The sequence below is a fragment of the Neomonachus schauinslandi genome, chromosome 2 (assembly GCF_002201575.2).
Source record: "Neomonachus schauinslandi chromosome 2, ASM220157v2, whole genome shotgun sequence".
In the NCBI taxonomy this organism is placed as follows: Eukaryota; Metazoa; Chordata; class Mammalia; order Carnivora; family Phocidae; genus Neomonachus; species Neomonachus schauinslandi.
In genome coordinates, this window is record NC_058404.1 from 187217901 (window position 1) to 187231474 (window position 13574).

At 40.1% G+C, this 13574-nt stretch overlaps 1 protein-coding gene across 3 annotated transcripts in view; it reads left to right on the plus strand.

Moving 5' to 3' along the window:
- Positions 1 to 13574, plus strand: part of KCNIP4 (potassium voltage-gated channel interacting protein 4) — a 1107243-nt gene that overhangs the window by 886820 nt on the left and 206849 nt on the right. Inside the window, exon 1 of one of the 3 annotated variants that reach the window (XM_044912762.1) lies at positions 1993 to 2104. The exons of the other annotated variants lie outside the window; for them this stretch is intronic. Within the exon in view, the coding sequence (XP_044768697.1) occupies positions 1993 to 2104 (112 nt within the window). Of the gene's footprint in view, positions 1 to 1992; positions 2105 to 13574 lie in introns of those variants that run through there. 3 annotated transcript variants of the gene reach the window in all.

Genomic DNA, 13574 nt, shown 5'->3' on the forward strand with positions numbered 1-13574 from the left:
CAACCCTCAGTTTGTTCCCTAGAGTTAAGAGCCTCTTATGGTTTGTCTCTCTGTTTTCGTCTTATTTATAACTTCTAATAATAATGAAAGCTACCATTTTCAATGATTACCTGCTCTGTAAAGTCTCCTTCCCATTACCACCACTCATATTTCCCGAGGTGGAGTTGGCTTTTCATTCTTGTGCCCCCACTGTACTCTGTAGAGAGATCTCTTCAAGTGCTGGTGCATTTATCAGTCACTTTCAATCTCATGACTGCCTCTTTTATTATACCTTAGGTCCTCACATGATAGGTTTGGACTTTATCATTCAAGTACTCTTCAGAGTGCATCAAAGCAGGTTAATAAATATTAAGAAATAACCAAATGAATGAATGAATGAGTGAATGAATGAATGAATAAATGAATGCCTATTGCCTACCAAGCACTGTGCCCATCACAGCTTTGACAAGTTAACCACTTTATGCTTTAGTTTCTTTGCCTATAGAATGAAGATGATTATAACACTACCACACAGAGTTGTGGGGACGAGTTCATCATTGATAAATCCCTGTACTATTGATCAGCACATACTAAATGCTTGGTAAATGTTAGCCATTATTCCAACCACACTTAATTCCCACAATTCTCTTTAAATAGAGAACTTTAAACAAAGTATTATCATCTCAGCTTCACAGAAAAGGAACTGTTTTCAGAGAGGCTAAGTTTCTTGCGGAAAATCACACAGCAAGAAAGCGGAACCAGGAAATGCACCCCCCCACAGTCCAAGATAGTATTCATAAACCCCAATTTTCATAGTGAGTTCCAGGGGCTGGGGCTGGGCTTCAGCAGAGTGGAGAAAACCCATAGGGTGATGAAGCCAGTGTGATCCTGGCATAGACCAGAATCCACGACCATTCCCTCAAAGCTGCTGGGGTATTTGGTGTGGTTCTATTCCAAATATCATGACCTCTGCTTTCCTGATAAGAAACATCTAGCTTCTTGTTTAGGAACACAAACTCCAGAATCTCCCAAATCAGACTCTCCACAAGACAGCATTTTTAACAAGCTCCTTGGGTGATTTTTATCGTCGGGGAAGTTTGTGAAACTTGACTTTGAGATAGGCTGAAACCAGAGTTGAAAGGAGGATAGTGCGATCCCCCCCTGCAGGGGGCAGTTACTGAACATCAGTGTTCTTAGGAGCTTCTGCTCTGCCCCCGCTCTCCACCCATTTCTGTTTGTAAAATATAAGGACCAAATCCATCTTCCTAATAATGTTCTCATTGTGTCAGCGGGGACCAGACAGCCCCAGTGGAGTGGCAGGTGCGAGGCAGTTCGGATGCTCCTGGTGACAAAGCCAACTGAATCGTGCTTCTTTTGCTCCTGCACTTTTCTCCCTAGAAAAATTACCCACGAGCTTCCACGGGAGCTTTCTGAAAGGGACTCTAGGCAGCAGCCACGACAGCCGATTCTGTCCTAGCATCCCAAGAGGGGGCTGAGCTGTCTGGCAGAGTGAGCTCTGGGAGGAGAGAGCCGCTGTTTCGGCAAAAAGGGGGCATTCGCCGGGTTCCCAGGCGGCAAACTAGTGCGCAGCCAGGCTGCACAGCCCGCGCCGTCGTCAGCGCGTGGAGCGCCGCCGTGCTCTCCAGGGCAAGTTCCCTCGGAGTGTTCGTCCTCTCCACTGACACAGCCAAGTCCCCCTCTCTCCGAAAGATGCTCCCCTCACAGCTCTAAGTGCAAGTAACCGCTGGCGGCAGCGCAGAGACCGGAGGCAGGCGCGCTCTGGTTGGGGGACCCCCGCTAGGAAATGCCAGTATCAGCATAAGAGGCTGGACTCCAGCCCAGTTCGGTTCTCACCCCGGGGGGCCGCTGCTCCGCCCCGGTGCGTCTGCGAGGAGCTGCTCACTTTTACCCCTCGCGAGTCTTTGTTCCAAGCCAGAGATTGCTCGGATTCTCTAATTAACTCCCTCCGCTCCAAAAGGGGCCGGAAGCTGGGATGCTCTGCCAGCTTGAAAGATGTTGACTCTCGAGTGGGAGTCGGAAGGACTGCAAACAGTGGGTATTGTTGTGATTATATGTGCATCTCTGAAGCTGCTTCATTTGCTGGGACTGATTGATTTTTCGGAAGGTAAAGTGGTCGCTCCCACTCTGTGCTGTTGGTCAGGTCTGGTTCAGAACTGGATACAGACGCTACAGAAGTTGAGGAGGCTTAATACCCAAAGTAAAAGTTTTAAAATATGCATGCTTGACATGGAGCAGCCTAGCACTGGACAGTTCATGTCTGTTTACCCAGATATTTGACATTGGGAGGGAAGGGATATTGTACCCGCTATCTTTTCTCTTTGAAAGCTCTTGAGTGGAGGGTGATATTGTGGGTTAAATATATTTCCAAGGTGCGAAGTTAGGACTCCCGACTATGGGGTGGTAATACAGGTTGTTTTTTGGTTGTCAAGTTCATGATGGCTACCACGCCTTAATGTCATTAGGAATTTTATTCTCTGGAGGAGTACCCTGATTTGTGAGGGAAATATCTGTGTGTGCCTCATTAGTTAGGAGATGCGGGGGTGGAGCTGGGTTGTTGATTATGATATAAAATGGGTAAGCTTTTCGGTTAAAATTGAGTTAATGACTGCTTAGCAAAAATGTGCTTTGAACACTTAATTTGCTAAAGTGTTTCATTTACATTTCCCAATGAGCCACTTTGCTCATCTGTCTTTTCAGGGAGAATCCAATATGCACAGGACATCACTGTTGCTATCAACAAATTTTATCCATCTAATATAAATTTTACTATTCAAATCAATTTTATTATTCCAAGATGGGGGTAAAAAAAGTTGATTAACTTTGCTTTAACAGTTTGAATAGATATGTGTGTGTGAATATAGAGACATATATACCATATATATGTGCATTTATTTTTTCATGAAATAATTTTTCTACTGAAATAACATGCTTTGAATCATTTAAACCTCAGCACCGGGGGTCAAGTCTACATCTAAGCTCTCCTATCTTCTCAAGCGAAAGAATGTAGTTCCTAAGACACTTGTTAATATTCCTTCCAGATAAGGGCAGGATCTTTTATTGCTGAGTTTTTTTATGACTGTTCACTTCTCACATTGCGTGTAATGTTGGAAAATGATGGAAATATTTAAGCCTGCCATGCTTCTCATCTTTCTAACTACAGGAGCTAAGACTTGATGGCTAAAATGACATCATCCCAAACTACATCTGGTACACAGGTTGTTTCTGTTAGTATGTTATAATGGTCAATGTATCTTTCTTCAGGAAGTCTTTTTTTTTTTTTTTTTTAACACAGTGAGTTTGTTAGGTTCTAACTATTTAGGCCTCTATAAGAACATAAGAAGTTCCCATGTAATTTTCATATCGTCTTGTAAATATTCTCACTCTGTGACAAGCTCTGCTTAGGCACACAAAAGAATAATGTTGTAATGGGATTAAATAAAACCTCAGAAATTAGTTTCTTCCTTTTTTCATATTACACAGTGATTTTATTTAACCCTTGGAAAGAAAACTGCATCAGCAAACTTCTCCAAGTACTACACAACAACCTTTGCATTGTTTCGAGATTCTCCCACAGTGTTCTAATGTTGGTATTGTAATAAAATGCAGATGAGATCATTTTGATTTCTGTGATGGGAATAGTTTCCTTCTGTTAAATTTTGTCACAATATTAGTTTTTGTTCTCTGAACTTGGCTGAGCCATAGCCCCAAAATTTAAGGCATAATACTCCAGATGGCTTGGTTTCATAGCCAGGTAAAGCATTCGCTAAAAGAGAACAGCCATGGGGGTATTGAGGCAGTCACCCTTCACAGCACTATCAGGTAGCACACAGTTCTTTTATTGCCTGTGTTGATGCTGTACACATTTAAAGTCAAAGGCCCCAGGTTTAAAACCCCTGCAAATGACTCAGCTTTTGTTCTTTAACTTCTGTTCGTTGTAACTTAAAGTTGATGATTTTCAGATGAAAACTTCAAATTTGAGTTCCAACAATATGAAAAGTAGAATTGTAAACCTGACTCCCTCAACTAGAATCGCAGATTTTTGTGCTAGTCTGAAATGTCTTTCTTGGGATGGATATCCATATTCATATTCAATTAATATCCATATCCATAAATGCTGGGGAAAATTTGGGTTCAATATAAAAGCCTTGATCATGCTAAAATACAAAGATGCAGGTTACCACCATACATGATTATAACCCATTTTACTTGACAAGTCAATCCTTTTTTGTTCTGAAGTACATATTAGAAAATGCTGATCTAGTTCAACTCTTTTATTTTACATAGGAGATAGCTACAATCCAGAGAAGTTAACTGATTTACCAGAAGGCAAAACTAACTGGAGGAGAGACAGGACCTAAACCAAGGACTACTAAGCAGTATATAGTTCTTTTCCTACTGTAACACACTTTTTACTTATTTCTCTTCCCTAATATTGGAAAAGAGAGTCAATGAAAACATATGTCCTGAATTCTGATAGCTTGTCCTGAACTGTCCACTAACACCCTGAGATATTTCTGAGGGAAATACATCCATAGGCAAGATTACACAACAGCCACACAATTTCTACAGGGTGTCGACCCCAACCCAAATGTGAGATCCAAGCATGGCATGTAAGTGAGCTAAGCCAGATTACTGACTGTATCATAGACTGGAGGCAGGATTGGAAGAAAAGCAAGCCAACTGGTTTCCTGAGCTTCTTGACCTTTAAGACCTGCACTGCATTTTGACTATCTGTGATGTACACTCAATGGCCATAAATACCTATTCCAGGTAAAATCCAACAGTGAGACCTAGTAAAACCATGAGAACTCTGGCATAAGCCTCCTGTCTGTGTTTTCTCAGGGTATGGCAGTATCCAGTGAGTTGTTGACCACCAGCCAAGTGGAGGAATAAGAAAAAGGCACAAAATACAGAGAAAGCCACAAAATATTAGATTATCGCTAATCCTTTCTACCTACAAATGATAAAACTCCCCCAAAAGGCTATCCCAATGTAGATTGCCAAACTTTTCACTGACTGCACTAGAAAATACAGCCCACAATAAGGCCAGGAAATTAACCATTCTTTTTGGTGGAGAAATGAAGATGAGGCCCAGAGCAGAACCATGAGCTTTTTTGGGCTACGTTGAACTTTTATACTATCCTCAGGCGCAATGATTCTTGGCTGGTACAACTATGGAGTATTTTCTCTAGTATGACTATGCATCGATTTACTTAGAAAGTAGTTCTGAATCTATTTGAATGAGAGGGTCTCTAGTAGTGTTGGGATAAAGCAACGTTACCATAGTATTATCATCTACAATGGCTAGTGAAAATTAGCCATGGGTAAAAAAGAATAAAGAGAAACATTTTTGCTCCCACCTAAATTAGATTCTGATTTTGATAAAACCTCATTTTAAAAATATAATTCTCTTTTGATTGAAATTCAAGGTTTAAGAAACAAAAGCAATTTGTAGAGAGGATTCAAAAGACTAATGGGATTTTAATATGATGATTTGAGGTTTTACACATATCCTCTCATTAATAAGGAGAACGAGGAAGAACACTCAGAAAATGGATCTTATTATTTCATAGATTAGCATATAATATATGTCTTGTTGAATTCTAAACGTGTGCAGGGTTCTCTGTTAGGCTGAGATGGTAGAGAGATGTGCAAGATGAACATTAAAGAAATGTACCCTCAGTGAACTTACATTCTAGGAAAGGAAACTAATTACCAAACAAGACAGAAGAATATAAGTCCTGGGCATAAGAGAGAAATGGCCTGCAGAAGCATAGATGGGTGGTGCATTCTGGAAAGGGCCTAAGGCTTTATATAGGTTCTATGGGTTCTATAGCACTTTGCAATGTGAGAAGGACTTACCAAATTGGAGAAGGGCAAAAGAACATTCCAGGCTAAGCAAAGAGTTGAGTTGTGTGCTAAGCACTAACAGGAGGTAACTTTCATGGATAAGGGCAGTGGTTCTTGAACACATGGGTGTCAGAAAGTTGAAATGGGAGATGTGGCTGAAGAGGTGGCTTGAAGTTCAATGCTAGAGTGTCTACTTATTCTTCAACCAGTGAAGAAGCATTGATTCAGTCTTCAACTTTGGGGAAATGCATGAGCAATGTGACAGACAACCGTTTTAGGGGGTCAGTCTGGGAGTAGGTGAAGATGAATTCTGTAGTAAAATCGTGGAAACAGAGATACCAGTTATGCTCTTGAAACAATTCAGGTGACAGACAATAGGGCAAAAACCTATAGATTCCCCTTCTCAATAAAATACTTAATGTGAACTGTCAATTTCCAGTTTTTCCAAAAATTCATGTTTACTATAATATCCTTGGCCTGCACTTGTTCTGAAACAGCATAATTGTATTTTATTTTAGGACGACATTGTTAGATATTAAATATCTTTCTTGAGAGAAAAAAAAAGAAGCAGGAGGCACGCAGAGGTCATAGTTATAGATATGATAGCACCATTTATGGTAGGAACTTAACAGTTCTGATAGGTATACTGACATCTTGCAAGGCCTTCAATTATTTTGAGACTTTTGTTTTGGAAAATCACACAAAACACAGTATAGAGAGTGGTATAATGCACTGCCATGCACCCCTCAATAATGAGCATCACTTTGCCATTTGTGTTTCAGCAGTGGCTTGCATTTAAAAATATTTCTCCCTTGTCTACAATATGCCAGACACTCTGCTAGGCCCAGATGAATTAAAGATCGTCTCTAACCTCACAGAACTCTCATTTGTGTCAGTAGATGGGGAATATAAACAAAGGAAAGGCAATACATTATAGTAGAGAGATCGGTATAAGTAAGTCCAAGATACAAAAGAAGAATGGAAAGTAATTAAGTCCAAATGGAAGAGCTAGAAGTGATCAGAGATGACTCCCTGGAAAAGTTGACTTTTAGGCTGGATTTTTATGGATAAAGAGAAGTTCATCATCTTCACAGGCCCGCAAGGTGCTTATGTAGTTTCCATATGCAGGGCTCTGGGTGAGGTAACACTATATGCCAACACAGGGACGTGGTCCACAATGCAGAATTCAACAGAGAGTGTCGAAGGGAATTAACACAGTTTTATTCCTTCTCCTTACTATGTAATTATCCATGCTATCCACCACAATGCTTGGTATATAGAAGACACTCAGAACATTACAGTGTGAGTGCCATTTACTCTCATAGAGTAGTGGTACCTGTGCACTTCTTCTTAGGCTGCATAATTGAGGGCGTCCAATGCCTCTTTCAAGTTTCCATGGTAGCCTGGAAACTGTTGATTAGTTGGCTACACTGTTTTATTTTATTTATTTATTTATTTATTTATTTATTTATTTATTTATTTATTTCTGTGAGGGAGATTTCAGATCAAAATCCCACTGCAAAGTAGAGATACCCACATACCAAAGGCATCTGGAGCAGCTGTTCATTAGAGCCCCATGGCCATGAGAAATAATTCCAAATGAAATACCCAGCAGTGAGCTGAAGAAGCCCAGCTTACATGGGCTTTAATTTGGCTGGGAAAGTAGCCCTTTCAGTTTTCTAACTGGAAAAACAACAACAACAATAACAACAACAACAAAAAACCCTTAAATTTACAAGTGAAATTGAACACATATGTATCAAGCACCTACTCTGTGAAGGGAAATGGAGGACAAAAGGGCATTTTTATTGTCCTTGAAAGTTTTCAAATTGATAAGAGTACAAACATGAATAACTAATCCAAGACAAAAAAGGGTCTGGTGAGAGGGAGCAAGGGTTTTGTAAGATTTGAAGAAAAGAGCCATTCCATCCAGTTGGAAGTTTTCAAGGAAGGTTGAAAGAAGATGGTGGTGGCATAGGATCAAAAGACTGACGGATAAAAACTGGAGGTTAATGAATAGATTTTAAAAAAAAAGGCAGTTTCCTGAAATCACTGTTTGTAATCACCTTGGTTCTAGAAGTCCATTAATCCATTTAAGATACCAAGTGTCTGCTCTGGATCTGGCAACGTACTTGGTACTGATAGGTTTAGGGAATATTATTTTTCAATTTCTCTTACTTTGAGAACCCATTCCCCACCCCGGCTAGGAGCAGAGAGCTGGAATCTCAATGGGGAAGGGAGATGAAGGTGGAGAAGTTGTACATTTCAATGGCCTCCAGCCAAAGGTCCTTAGGAACACACCTGTGGTTGAATAATTTAGCTTCATTGCTCTTTGCAGAGAGGGGGAGCCCATACCATGGAGAGCAGTGGAACATCTCAGTAAGGAGATAGAACGGACTTACAGCGTTTGAGCTTGTGTTGGGAGATTATGATTTTGCACTTTGCTCTGGATTAAATAAAGTCAAGAAGCCAGGCTAATTCTATGATTATCTTAATAAATCTCATCTATAAGTAGTATAGACTAGACAGAGGCTAAACCTGCAATTGGCAAAGAAACAAGCTACAGTAACTAGGATGGGGAATATTTGGTCATTTTTGTGGTTTAAACAGAGTTCATATTGTTGCCTCTTCTCACATATGATGACAGAGTGATCTTGCTTTTTTGTCTTGATCGATCAAAGGTACAGAGTGGTCTTGTCTGAGGTCGATATTCTGTGAAATTCAAAGTGCTTATATTCACTAAGGGAATGCCAAGGTCTGGCTGATAAACCAGTGCAGCTCCCTCAGAATGGAAGGGGCTGCTTTCTCCTTACACATGATCAGTAGGAGGACAGATTAAGATGAGGGACAGGTATATAGGGTATATAGCAGACAGATCTGAGTTTGAAGTTTAATTCAGTAACTTTAAACAGGTTACTTCACCTTCCTGAGCTTGAGTTCCTTTTTTCTGTAAAATAAGTCTAATAAACCCAACCTTTTGAGATTGTTGAGGGAATATAAAAGTTAAGTGAAACATGTAGCTCAGTGCCTGGAACACAAATAGGAGCCAATAAATGCCTTTCTTATAATTACTTTGGAATCACATGTTCAAATTCCTTGAGTCACACCAGTGATTCTCAAATGCTACTGTGTATCAGAATCACTTACGTGGCTTGTTATAATACAGACTGCTGGACTCTACCCTCAACGTTTCTGACTCAGTAGATCTAGGTGAGGGTCTGAGAATTTACATTTCTAATGATTTCTTACTTTAAGCTCATGCAGCTGTTGAGGGGCAACACTTTGAGAACCACAACTCTGAGTGGCCAAACCCATCATGTGAGCAATGTGTTCTTCACTGAGTTCTTTGGCACCCGTGAAACTTTATTCTGGAGCAGTGGTCAGCCTTCTGTTCTATAGTAAATATTGTAGGCTTTGTGGACCGTGCAGTCTGTTCTAAATACTCAACTCTGCTGTAGCACAGAAGCAGCCATAGACGATACACAAATGAATGAGTGTGGCTATGTTCCAATAAAACTTTCTTGATAGGAGCGCCTGGGTGGCTCAGTCATTAAGTGTCTGCCTTCAGCTCAGGTCATGATCCCAGGGTCCTGGGATTGAGCCCCGCATCAGACATCCTGTTCAGTGGGAGGCCTGCTTCTCCCTCTCCCACTCTGCCTGCTTGTGTTCCCTCTCTCTCTGTCAAATAAATAAAATCTTAAAAAAACCCCAAAACTTTCTTGATAGATTTTTTTAAATAAAATCATCTTAAATCTAGATTCTCTTGAAAATGAAAAATATGCAGGGGCACCTGGGTTGCTCAGTTGGTTAAGCATCCTGCTCTTGATTTCGGCTCAGGTCATGATCTTGGGGTCATGAGACCAAGCCCCACTTCACGCTCCATGCTCACCATTAGTTTGAGTTTCTCTCCTCTGCCCCCAACCCTCTCACTCTCTCAAATAAATAAATAAATCTTTAAAAAAAAAAGAAAATGAAAAATATACAAATACCGGGTAAGATCATGTTCTTTAAAGTGAGATAGACCTGAAGTCAGTGTGCCTCTCTACCTTGCATTGGCCTCATGGTCTCAGACAAGGTTTATAACCACGCTTGACCTCAGTTTTCTCACATGTAAAATGGGTAGAATAATAGTAGCTACCTCATTGATTATTGTGATTATTGTGAGAAGTAAATTAAGTATTTGTTAAAATTCTGCTTAGCCCAGTGGCTGGAACAGAGAGCTCAACAGCTATTGAGTACTACTTATAACATTAGTATCATGGCCGTCTTTTTTCTTTGCATCCGTCATACCTGTTACTAACCGTGGTCATTCATTCAGTCTGACAAAGAACAAACACTCAACCAAGTAAATGGTAAGGTCTAGTTGGTTTTATTAAGTGATTCAAGAATCAAGCAGCATCCCATCCAGAAAGTAGAGGGGAGCTCTGAGGAGTTGTACAAAATGGAAGATTTTTATAGGAAGGAGGGTGGGGCAGGGAGTTAATAGCAAAAGAAAAGTTGGTTCCAGGCAAAGTCAATTCCTTTAGGAGGAAGACCAAGGAATGTTATGCAGAATAAGGCGTCTTCCTTTGGGGGATGGAGAACACCCCTGTGATAGGGTACGTCATTGGTGCTCATCAGAAAATTCCTGACTCAAATTGACGTGGGTTCAAACTCCAGCTTTGTTGCTTACTTGTGTAACTTTGGATTAGTGACCTAATCTTTCCAACGCTCAGTTTCCTTGTTGATGGGTTGGAGTGTATAAAAATATTCATTAAAAAAAAAAAAAAGAAAATTCCTGACTGACAGGTTATAACTTATCTTTCTGGGGGAGGTTGAAACTGCTATTAGTTGAGCCATTAAGCCCTGGTTTGATGACTTGGCCTAAGTGACACTATTTTGAACATGTCATTTTCTTTTAACAAATCATCCATGAAAGAAAGGATCTTAAATGTGATCTGTGTACCAAGCACTGTGCCAGTAATTGGGAACAGAAAGCACAGATTTGGCTAATAGGGGTTTACATGCAAATGAACATGCGAACACATCAGATTAACAAATTGCCCTGGTCTCATATCTGCAAGGATGTGGGTGTCCCTTCTAGGGACATATGGACAAGACGGATTGGTTAGTCCCATTTAGAAGGTGGGGAGTTTCAGAATGGACTCACAAAGGTGACCTTTGAGCTGAATCTGAGTGACACTTTTAGCATTCGGCATCACTCATTCTTAGGAACTACTACAATTGATACAACCTATTTTCACATTTTCAAGGATAAGTCATGTTGATCCCAGCTTCTAGATCCTCACATTTTATTCCTTTTTCTCCCATAATGCCTCTTTTACCCCAATGCACACATATCTCTCCCTGTAAGCCCAGACTAGAACCTATTCTTTTTCTTAATACCACCTTTCACCCCAATCTGAATTCAATCAGTCCTGATGTATGTTGTACAACATCACACAATACTAATAAACCTTCATGCACTACTCCCCAAATCACTTCATTTGTATAATTCATCTTTTACTCAGTTAGAGAAAAGGGACCACTCTACCTCAGTACAGAGTGAATTTTCCTTGAATTTGCACTGGGTCCAGAACAGTAGAAAGTATATAATGGAGGCTCAACAAATACTTATCAGTGGGTTTGTCAGCTGCATCTTTGATGGACTCTACATCAATATACTTGTCTAATCTTAACCTCATCCCCACCCTGTTCTCTTCCAATCTACTTCATATTCTCACAATAGAAGTCTTTCCAAATACGGGGGTATTGAGCTCATGCTCAAGATTCTTCTGTATCACCTACAACATAAAATCTCCACGTTCTTTGAGTCTAATACAAAGATGGGATCAGACCACTGCCTTCTTTTCCTCCTTCTGCTATTTTCTATTCCAGCACAAGGAACTATTGAGGTTCCTTAAATAACTCATGCTTTCTCCAGCTGCCACATTTTGCATATACTGTTCTCTCTCCCCAAATGCCCTTCCCTCCTCATATTCCTGGAAATGTCTTTTCAGCCTTCAACTCTTGGCTCATATTCTTCCTTCTCTGAGAAGCATGTCTTGGCTTCCTCGAGCAGCAAAAGACACTCTGAATCTGAGGCCTCTTTGCCTCTTCCCCATGCGCTCCTGTGCCCATGTTATGCTCCATTGCTATCAAACTTGTTATTTCTCAAGAACTTCATGCTGTTTCCTGCTTCATGCCTTTTCTTGCACTCCGAATGTCCCTCCTTCTAGAATACAAATCCCATCAGTCTTCACCTGATTAACTCATTCTTAGCGTTTAAGCTCAGCTCCAGAGCCATCTGTTCCAGAAGCCTCCCTTGAACCACCCAGTTGGATTAAGTGTCCATTTCTGTTATACTAAAGCACTCTATCTTACACTTCAAACTACATTAAACTCTTGATTTCTATGTCTTTCTCTTTTGCTAAATTTCAAGCACCACGTAGGCACAGCACTTATCACTATAACCTTAGATCCTTATGGAAGGCATGGGTAGATAATGGATAGACAATTTATTCAGGGGTCTTGGTAAGAAACTTCTCCGAGTTTCCACCACAGTCTTTTTTTTTAAGTGTTTATTTTAATTCCAGTTAGTTAACATACAGTATTATATTAGTTTCAGGTATATAATATAGTGATTCAACACTTCCATACAGCACCCAGTGCTCATCAAGATAAGTGCACTCCTTATTTCCTGTCACCTATTTATCCCATGCCCCTGCCCACCTCCCCTCTGGTAACCATCAGTTTGTTGTGTATAATTAAGAGTCTGTTTCTTGGTTTGTCCCTCTCTCTCTCTTTTTCCCTTTTCTCATTTGTTTTGTTCTTAAATTCCACAATTCCACATATGAGTGAAATCATATGATATTTGTCTTTCTCTGACTGACTTATTTTGCTTAGCATTATACTCTCTAGCTTCATCTGTGTCATTGCAAATGGCAAGATTTCATTCTTTTTTATGGCTAAATAATATGTGTGTGTGTGTGTGTATATATAATATATATATATATATCACATCTTCTTTATCCATTCATCAATTGATGTACAGGGCTGCTTCCATATCTTAGCTATTGTAAATACTGCTGCTATAAACATAGGGGTGCATGTATCCCTCAGAATTAGTGTTTTTGTATTCTTTGGGTAGACACCCAGTAGTGAGATTACTAGATCTTAGGGTAGTTCTATTTTTAACTTTTTGAGGAACCTCCATACTGTTCTCCACAGTGGCTGCACCAGTTTGCATTCCTACCAACAGTGCATGAGTGTTCCTTTTTCTCCACATCCTTGACAACACTTACTGTTTCTTGTGTTGTTGATTTTAGCCATTTTGACAGGTGTGAGGAAATCTCTCATTGTAGTTTTGATTTGCATTTCCCTGATGGTAAGTGATGATGAACATCTTTTCATATGTCTGTTGGCCATCCGTTTGTCTTTTTGGAGAAATGTCTGTTTGTGTCTTATGCCCATTTTTAATTGGATCATTTGTTTTTTGGGTGTTGAGTTTTATAAGTTCTTTATATATCTTGGATACTAGCCTTTTATTGGATATGTAATTTGCAAGTATCTTCTCCCACTCCATAGGCTGCCTTTTAGTTTTGTTGATGGTTTCCTTTGCTGTGCAGAAGCTTTTTATTTTGATGCAGTCCCAGTAGTTTCTTTTTGCTTTTGGTTCTCTTGCCTCAGGAGACATATCTAGAAAAAAGTTGCTATGGCTGAATGTCAAAGAAGTTACTGCTTAT